The 10,000-nt window shown below is 32.6% G+C and overlaps 1 protein-coding gene across 6 annotated transcripts in view; it reads left to right on the forward strand.

The window, feature by feature from the left end:
- Positions 1–10,000, forward strand: part of FOXP2 (forkhead box P2) — a 550,794-nt gene that overhangs the window by 293,200 nt on the left and 247,594 nt on the right. For all 6 annotated transcript variants that reach the window (XM_044246406.1, XM_044246409.1, XM_044246410.1 and 3 more), the window contains one exon: positions 6,569–6,746. In XM_044246406.1, the coding sequence (XP_044102341.1) occupies positions 6,579–6,746 (168 nt within the window). In that variant the 5' untranslated portion in view covers positions 6,569–6,578. The remainder of the gene's footprint in view (positions 1–6,568; positions 6,747–10,000) is intronic.

Raw genomic sequence — 10,000 nt, forward strand, 5'->3', positions numbered from 1 at the left:
CAGGAAAAACAGCAAGGGATCCCCGGGAGTTGCTGTGGGCGGGAGACTGAAGATTGAAGTAAAGTAAGCTTGAGGGCTAAGGAAAGATATGTGGCAGGAAAGGTGAAAATGCCATCACAAGAGAAGTACATACTCAGAGCTCTCATTAGCCAGGGGATCAGTGAAGGCTATGGCAAGTAGTCCAGCCTTTGGGAATTTGACTGTAAGTGGACCCACTGCTTGGAAGCTTGCAAGCTTGCACAACTCAATCACTAAGCTTTTTAAATAAAAAAGAGGGAGGTTTTGCCTGCTAGGCAGGTCTTTCTGCATTCTTGGAGATCTAATTATTTCTTATTGCTTTTACACTTTTTACTCTTAAATTCTCTCTATCCTATACAAAAATAGTCCCGGTCTCAAGAATTGGAAGATATTTTTTTCTTTAGGCAAGGACAAGGCAAAGTGTGACAGAATATACTTACTTAGCAAGTCTCTTAAAAACTGTAACCAGTATTTATTTTTGTATTAGTACCTAGGTAACATTCTATAGTTTTTAAGTCCCTCCTCTCGCATTTGTAAGATGTATAATAGTTAGTTCAATCCACTATGAAAAAAATATTACATTTTATCTTATAAATTAACACCAACTCACTTTGTCAGAGGTTATAGAGTAACAGAATGAAATAAACTTTCCCTAAGCTTCCTTCTTCCCTGGTTTTAAAAATAAATAAATATTAATGTTATAAAGGACTAAACATTAAAACATTAAAAAATCTAATGAATTAAGCTAGCATTAAAATTTGTGCACTTAAAAGGAAGACTGACCATTCATATGTACCTTGAAAACTAAAACTTGGTATACATTTTCACCTGTTTGAGAAACAGATGCTCAGTATGGAAATTATATAAATGCATGAGGCTAAAACAAGACTTTGGATATAAAAATTAATGTGCAAATATAATTTTGAAATATACGTGGGAACAATTAGTTCATCAGAATCATCAGTAATATCATTTCCTTTCCAGTCATGCTTGTGAATGGGGATCATTGAGCTCTAAGATGCAGAATCCTAATATTGCAATAAAATACATCTATATAGCTACCATTCTTTCAAATTTGCTGTTGTACTATATTTAAATGAAATAGTATAGAGATTAAATACTCAATTTTAGTATTTTATACTATATCCATAATGAAATTTTTATGTCTTGTTACTTGTGTTTTAAAACTTAGGTTAATTTTAATCCTGGAGTAAAACATAGCATACTGAGTTGTTAAATTAATAGCTGATTGAAGTGAAAGATAAGATTTTCATTTGGTCTACTCCTATGTTTCCCAGATGTTTGTCATTGTTGGAGATCTAACAGTATTCTGTTTGCTAAAGGTAGTCATGACCATTATTTTTAAAAATCACCATGTTGAAATGTCTCTACAACTTGGTATGTTTGACATATTAACCTTTTTTGAATGAAAATTTGAATTTTTACTAATTAAAAGTGTTGAGTTTTTTTTCCCAGGAAGGTAACCTTAATTTGTGAATAGCGTTTTAGGCATTTTGTTTAAACAAGTGGAGAGCAGTGGCGGGTACTTTGTAAACAACTTAATTTTCATTTACTTACAACCATATCACTTGTTATAATAAAGATCATATCACTTGCTTTAACAGCAGATATCCTTTTCCAAATCATGTTTTAAAAGACATTCTGTTTCAGTTGTTTAAAATTAAAAATATCCATGCGCTTGTTCAATTTTTGTTCTTAGACATTCAACTATGTCCTTCATATTTGGCATTTTGATTTATTAGGCAATCTTAGCATTAAAGGCTTTTAGCAAAGCAGTACTAGATTTCAAATGCACGGTGCATGGTGTCCATGATGAATTAATTCCACTAGAGCACAGAAGTTATCATTATTTAAATGCTAGTTTCCTTCAAAAGTTTTGTAATTCAGTCAAGTTTTCAAAATAAGAATTTAACTGATATTTTGAGGTAAATGTATATGGTTTCTTGTTGCCTGTGTAGGTTTTCCTCATATTGAACACTTTCTTGTGTGAATTTGCATAGGAATATTTAAGAATATTTAATATTGATAATTTAAAAGTGATTGAGTTATTAAAGAATACATAACTTTTTTATTTCATTCTTTTCTTTCTTTGTCATATTCAAAATCTTTTGGATTCCTTGTACATATTTGGTTGATAAATTAGACACTGGAAAATACTGGACATGAAATGTTCTTTGATGTCACTATAAATAATTTTAAGAAAAGTTCACATAAAACAGTTAAAACTTTTTATATAGACTATTATTTATTCTCAGTCTCTCAGGAAGTCATTTTCTCCATCCATTTGCTTTAATTAAATGGTAAGATGACAAAAAAAAAAAAAGATTTAATACTAAGGCACCAAGATTGTAAGACGGAGCATCCACTTATGTGGATGGGGGATCGTGAGGGTGGTAGAGGTTATTTTTCCCTTCTTACCATCCTCGGCATACCTAGTTTGATTGATCGATGTATCCACATCTCTCTATTTACACACATACATACACACACAGGGGTTAGGGGATGGAAGAGAAGAAGGAAAGGAAAGAGGTAGGAAAGATGAGTGAGAGAGATACAGTGAGAGAGAGAGAGACAGAGAGAAAAAAGAAGTTGAGTAAGCAACAAGGACCAATAGTGTCCCTGGTGGTGGTTAACACAGTTAACTGTACTGGCCCAGGTCAAGTATCAAACTTTTGAACGTCATGGTGAATACGGAATAGGATATATGCAAGTTTCTGTTATCACTCTGGCAAATGTCTATCTCACATGGTACAGTTTTATACCAATGGAACCTATAACTCTAAAAGGAAAAAATAAAACCAACAAGTCTAGCATTCAGTACTACCCTATCATAAAGTAAGGAGGTCTAATTGAGCTATGTCTTTATATCCTGCTATTTGTACAAATAAAAGACTACATCTTGATGCAAAATAAACACAAAAGCACTGTTGTGACTATAACAGGGAGTCATATACTAATTTATATAATAAGTGGTTGTGCACGCTTTATTCAAGATTATGGCTGCAAGAAATGGCATGAATTGCTGGGTGTGTTTAATGCTGGATTATAGCAATTTGAAACATGTCAAACACATGGCTAATGCCTCATGCTTCACTCATTCTTGCGTAAACCTGCATAGCCACCATCCATTATACCCTTGGTAACAACACAATTCTGCAAGTAAATATTGTTACACTAAGTAACCTTTCAATTCAAGTTGTTTAGGAAGAGAAAATGCAATCTTGTGCAGTCAGTTCCAGTGTCAGTTTAATGTTTCAAAAGGGAAGTGGTGTAGAGAATAAGTATCTGTACAGTGACTTGCTTAAAAAAAAAAAAAAAAGAAGAAGAAGAAGAAGAAAGAAAAAGGAAAGAAAGGAAAACTTAATGCAAGGGAGAAAAGTAGAATTGTATCATTGGAGTGCAAGATCTGAAGAGTTATTTTCTGATGTGGCTGAAAAGTTGTGTATGATGAAAGATTTAAAGGTTTAACTAACAGTTCAGACAAACATTAAGACAGCGACTCCCAATTTCACCTTTCCCTTTAATGATCCGGAATTTATTTTCACTGATTTTTGTAAAGTGTTTGTGGTAGGATTGAGAAGAATGAATAATTTAGTTTGATGTGTTTGGGATCATAAGTACATCCACTTTGAAAGAATATGCTGAATTTGTAATTATTTAAAATATACTTTAAAAGATAAACAGCACCTCACATTGTGCCTGACATAATTTCTCTAGTAGGAAATAGGTGTGGAGATATCACTAGGAGAAACTCAGTGAATCCTGGAAAGCATCTTCATTATCCTTGAAGACAGATCTCCTTTATAGTGGACATGCTCCCAGCTGTCTTCTTTAGGTGATATGTACATTAGAATCCTCTGATTACACAATTGCCCTTCTTTTTGCCTATTAATGTTGGGTCAGATGCTTTTGTTCTGTAGAGAAAAAAGTGCTGTCACTGTTATTGTTTTTTCTTAAGCGTGATTTTACTACCTCTTAGATGATTGAACCAAAAATGTGAATCACAGTTTATACTCTAGGGTTTTATAAAGTCAAAAATTCCACAAGGTATAATAAAATCCTCTGGATAATAGGAATTGGAAGTTATGTGGGCTTTCTTTATAATTGTAATAAAGATTTAGACCCATGACTCTGCTTGTTGATAATTCTTAATTATTTGGTGGCCTTGATTACAATACAATAATATATGCAGAATTCTTTAATTCATCCAATTAGTTCTGACATTAACTACACAAAGGTTAATATTAAATACTGCATTTGTCTGCTATACTTAAAATACAGTTTTTTATAAAATTTGTATTCTTTGTGTTGCAAACTCCACCCAGAGATGTCTTTCAAATAAATTTGGATGATGAAGTAAAAACATGTACATACACATACACTCAAGATCTATTGTCAGAAGTAAAATTTGAATGCAATATATAGAAGAAGTTATATCTATCTGTTTCTACAGTTGCAGAGGACCCAAATTATAATTTTCATATAAGTAGTAAAGGCAATCAGACCTTTTCTCTGAATATTTTAAACATTGTGCATGTAAAATTTATGCCTAATTTGAATACTTATTAGCTGCCTAATCTCAGAAAAGAGTATTAGCTTTGTTTTTCTTTCCCTATAAAATCCATCACTGTGTATCAGTTTTCATTTGTATGATTTTTCTTTGTTAATGTTCAGTAAGGTTATTTAACAGAACCTATTTATTCATTAGCACATTTGGTTCAAAAGTTGTTTACTGTAGTTATAGCAGTTGTTTCCTTTGTGATTATGAGAGATTTGTTGTTGCTGTTGTTTTTCTTTTTTTATCAGAACAGCTTTAAGTTGTATATGTAGTTTTTGTTATACTAACTTGCTTTGCTAGCCCAGCTACTGGTGGTCTTTTAGAAATCAGCAGGTCTTTATTTTTTTAAATGACTTTTTAGAGTCCTAGAAATAATCTAATAATTTAGGCTTTGATGAAAATACCTGTTAAAGCGATTAAATTATAACCATTAATTTTTAATAACTATAATATTAGTATGCAAAAAACTCTATTGGAAATGTATCTGTGTTTGTATGTGTGTGTCTGTGTGTGTGTGTGTGTGTGTGTGTGTGTGTGTCCATAATCACATTTTGTAGGAATCTGGGGAAGAGGGTTTCTCCATGCCACGAAAAGACATTAAGCTTACATTTGCTCTGTAATAAGTGCATTAAAATTGTTTAATGGACAAAAGTCTTAAAATATGACCAAGCTTAAAACAGGGAAATCGCCTAGTTACAAAAAATTAGATTGAGTGATAGTTTAACGTCCTTCTTTACTTTAGGCTAAGTCCCCTGTCTGTCTAGCATTACTATTTAAGTCACAGCACAGCCAGGTTGTTTCTGAAATCCTGTCCGTAGAAGTAAAACAGAGAAGTGCAGCTGTTAGGTTATAGGATAGGATTCAGATATCTCTGAGAGCCAAAACTGATCTTTCTAAACCACAGATTCAAGATGTACTGTGAAATTCTGGTTTGTAAGAGCACATTGGTTCTTTATTTACTGCAAGGATTTCCACTGATCTTGGCAGGGCATCTCATTGCTATCCTGAAAGTACAGTATATTTATGCAGTGAAAATGATAAAACATTTATTACTGTAGAGAAGGTAATATGCATAATTTATGCTGTTTTTAGCACAATCATTAGTGATATTCTTGATAGATTTTATTTCCAGCTTTCATATCTAATACATGCCTGGAAAATTAATTTTATATATACTTTCATTTATTTGCCTATGTTAAAATTGAGTTTTAAGTCATCTTCAAGTGAACAGTTTGATTGCTGCTCATGCATAAGCTTAATTACTTCCCAGGAAGGACAGTATTAAATGTTTTAAATGTCAGAAAAATAAATGAATATGAGCTGTTTGATTAAAAAAATAGGCAATATCTGACGTGTTTGCAGCAGGAGCTTTTTCTTAAAATGCCTCCAAGGCAAAATTTTATTTAGTCACAAAAAAAAAGAAACCCATTATACTATTTATCATTGGTTGATACCATATGATTTGTAACACCCTTACAAAATTTTAATTTTGTATGATTAGCTGTGCATCATTAAACAACAGCCTTGCATAAGATGTGCTGTAAAATTCTGACAGAATCAAGATAGTGAATATTTAAAATAAGGCTGTATAGTCATCCATGGTTGTCAAAGGTAGATAATAGGAAACATAGAACAGAGTGTGCAATCGTGCCTTCATTTAAGCTGGTTTTATAGGTAGACTTTAAAATGTGGTCGTTCATAAATGCTATTGACCATGCTCTATGCATGGTATGTTACTTTGGCTGTTAAATGTAACCACACAAAAATTGCTTATAGAAACCATAATTTCAGTGATTAGTATCTGGACGAAAGCTGAATTTGTATTGCTTTTCTTGGTAAATGACTGTTCAAGGCGGGTTTTTTCCCCCCCTTCTAAAGATGCTGTCTCTGTAATTGGCAGAGAGGGACATCTTGATAATGGAAGTGTGAAGGTGTAACGTGTGTTAATTGATACTTCTTAATCACTTTTAGGTATTAAGTCATGATGCAGGAATCTGCGACAGAGACAATAAGCAACAGTTCAATGAATCAAAATGGAATGAGCGCTCTAAGCAGCCAATTAGATGCTGGCAGCAGAGATGGAAGATCAAGTGGTGACACCAGCTCAGATGTTAGCCCCGTAGAACTGCTGCACCTGCAACAACAGCAGGTAAGTTTTGTTTTCTTCAGTGATTCCTTAAGCCCCATCAGCCTGTTTGCTTCAGGGTGAGAGATGTATTCGTAGCAAATTGAGCATGTTGTGTGCAGTGGAGGGACGCTGAGAATTTGTTGTTATTTGGAACCTGAGCGAAGTCTCAGGAAAGATGGGATTTTTCATCTTCGTTACGTCATGCCGGCGCCAGAGTGCCCTTCAGGTGTCAAGCTATTAATTAAGTTCACAGGGTGATTTTCGGGAGGATCTGTAAAGCTTTGTAACAAATACCGGATAGCTTCTAGTTTACTGTCGAACATTGTGCTGCAGAACATGATACTTCGTTTTCCACCAGAGGGCCACATTACTTGATACTTGCTTATACAATGAATTTCTTCCAAGTCTAAGCTAAGGTGAAAAGGACCACAAGGACTTTTCATAACACAGATGCTTGCCTGTGATAGCTGCAAATATTAGCTGTTAATTAGTTGAAATGTGCTGAGAGATTGTGAACCGTCTAAACACCGTGATTGTTTATGTTGCTTTTCTTGAAAGCTCATTCCATATGTTTTGAATATACATCTTTTGAACACGTTAAAGGGCACTTTTTGCGTTTTGTGTTTTTTGCTTTTTGGTTTTTTTTGCTAGTGGCTCATAAAATGCCGTTCTCATTTAAATCTAGAGAAGTCAACAACTGCCCAGTAAAGGTACACTTTTAAGTAGCCCATTATTCTTTTTCTGTGATCGGTTCATTTTTCCCAATTTTGTTTGTCAATGACATATTCTTTTCAACCAAAGAATAGCCACTCCATTCTTCACTGATTCAGGTCTGTGGAAATAGGGACAGAAAACAGAAAGCTATCAAAGCATATACTTTGTTAGGTCAGAATGAATATACCTGTTTTGACAAGATTATGTGTGATTTGCCTTAAAATAAAAGTTATTTCTTGAAAATTCTGGATTCCATTCAGAACAAATGCTTAAAAAATCATTAAAATGAAAATATAATGATTATTATTGAAAAATGTTTCAAATTAAGTGATACATCGTTCACAGTTTTAATGTGTGAGACAGAATGCATCTCGAAAGTTAAAGCAAATGCCCACATGGCAGTTAAATTTAATAGAATTGTTATTTTAAATAACAAGAATATTTAGAAAGTTATCTTAGAGTATATGAACTGAATAATGTTTTAACCTTTAGGCATTGTTTTCAAGAACAATCTTTTAAAAGAACTAGACATAACACTTTGAATAGGTTCTGTATTTTGTTGGAGTTGTGTCTCTTTTCACAGACAGTCATCATTAGGAAGATAATTTTTATCTTGTTTTACAATATTTTTTAACCATCATAAGAATTAAATGTCTACCAAAGTCCCAGGATTAGCCTATTTTACAAGTTACCTTAAATTAATGCAGTTTTCAGAACAACCCTGCTCTGCCTTTAATCTATTTACAAGAAACATCATACCACTGGGGTACTATCATATTCCTATTGACTCCCCTCTGTAGGAGTCCTAAAAATTAATAGCCAAATTCTATTTTGTGTAAGAAGAAAGTAGATGGTGTTTATAAAAGCAGGTGAAATTAACAACTGAAAGTGGACATTGCAGTTTAGTACTAAAGGGCAATGTGTTCTGAAGGGAAATGTAAAGAAGTAACTTTTTCTTCAAAGCTCTGATTCGATCTTAAAAAGAAAACAGAGTCAAATCATGGAGGCATTTTATGATAAATCTGTAAGGTATGTTTATAACCTGAGTCTGAAGTTTACTTTGTCCTATACAGTTTGTTGATATAAACTATCAACAAGACTAAATACAAAAAGTTGTGTCCTTCTGATAACCTAGAAACTCTGCTCAGGTATTGCATGTTTGTGGAGTGCCTTCTAGAAGTGATTTAACACAATGGGTATAGTAGGTGTCTACAAAAGACACTTCAGGAAGTATCTACGGGAAGATATGTAATAATTTGATAAATAAACATTCAGAAACCTTTGTAAATGTCTCTTCCCTTGGTTATGTTTTTACTATATTAATATAGGTAGAAAACTTAAGGTTATTGAATTTTTGTCTTTCCGTGAATGTGTTTTAGAATAGGCCTTTAAGTTCATTAGAGACTGGAATGTCTTTTCTATAAAATTATTGCAGTTACTGCTTTTAATTCAAACATATTCAGTGTGTTTTAGAAAAAAATAAAAACTGTGGAGAAAATATTAAAACAAATTCATAGGTGACATAATTTTACAAATTTGTCTTTCCTTGGTGTTATTTAAATGTAAAGTTTTGAACAAAGAAATTTTTCCTTGGTAGTCAAATGGACGAATGATTGTCATCTGAAGTCTCTTGTTTGGAAATATAATTTAGGAGGCAGTGAGTGATGTAAGCAAAATAAAATTTTGTTTGTGATGAACTTCTGGCAGAGTGTGGTCTGTTTTGAGAACAGAATGTTTACCTTTGATTTTTATGGCTTTTTAATTTTTATAGAGGTGAGCAGTTTAACTTAAATTAACCATGTATTTAGGAGGAAGGGCTAGTGTTTGGAACACACTGTAACAAATACTTAATGATAAATGGATTGGCGAAGAAAAGGGGATTGATAAATTACAGCTAATACTTTTCCCTAGCATTTAATTTATTAATGTTAAATATTTCTGAAAGCTGGAATGTCTTTAAGTTTTAATATTTATAATATAATGGATATATTCATAGGAGCTACATCTTTGTTAGTATGCTTTGCTCTTTTATATTCACTGAAAAATTAGTATTAAAAAAGCCTTCTGATGAATTACTCCCTCCTTTATTCTTTTCTAATCTTCTAAAATTAGTACTAAATACTAGAACGTATAATATATGGAGGTAGCATATTTTAAATGTTGTTTTAGATTAACTACATTGCGAAATTATTCTGCATTAGATGTAGAATTTTATTTTGATATTAGGTTTGCAGAATTAATTGTTTGTGTCACTAAGGTCAAAATAGTTGCTAAAAACTTGATTGCTTTACAGGGTAGATTTGAGCTTGCATTTTGAGCATTCATTAAGTCAGATAATCTTTCTGAATGTTTTATGAGATTGTACTGCTTTGAAGGTGTTTCAGGTGATGGTGTTTGAAAACATCTGGTCAGTAGTTTCTTACTGTCAGTTCCTTTATCCCTAGTCATTCAAAAAAGAGTCTATGAGTAACCATTTAAATACTAGAATCCATCAAAATGATATTGAGAACAGTGATTTTTTTTTTGAGAAGCATAATATTTGATGTTTAATGAATATCACT

This window comes from Neovison vison, chromosome 4 (assembly GCF_020171115.1).
Source record: "Neovison vison isolate M4711 chromosome 4, ASM_NN_V1, whole genome shotgun sequence".
Lineage (NCBI taxonomy): Eukaryota > Metazoa > Chordata > Mammalia > Carnivora > Mustelidae > Neogale > Neogale vison.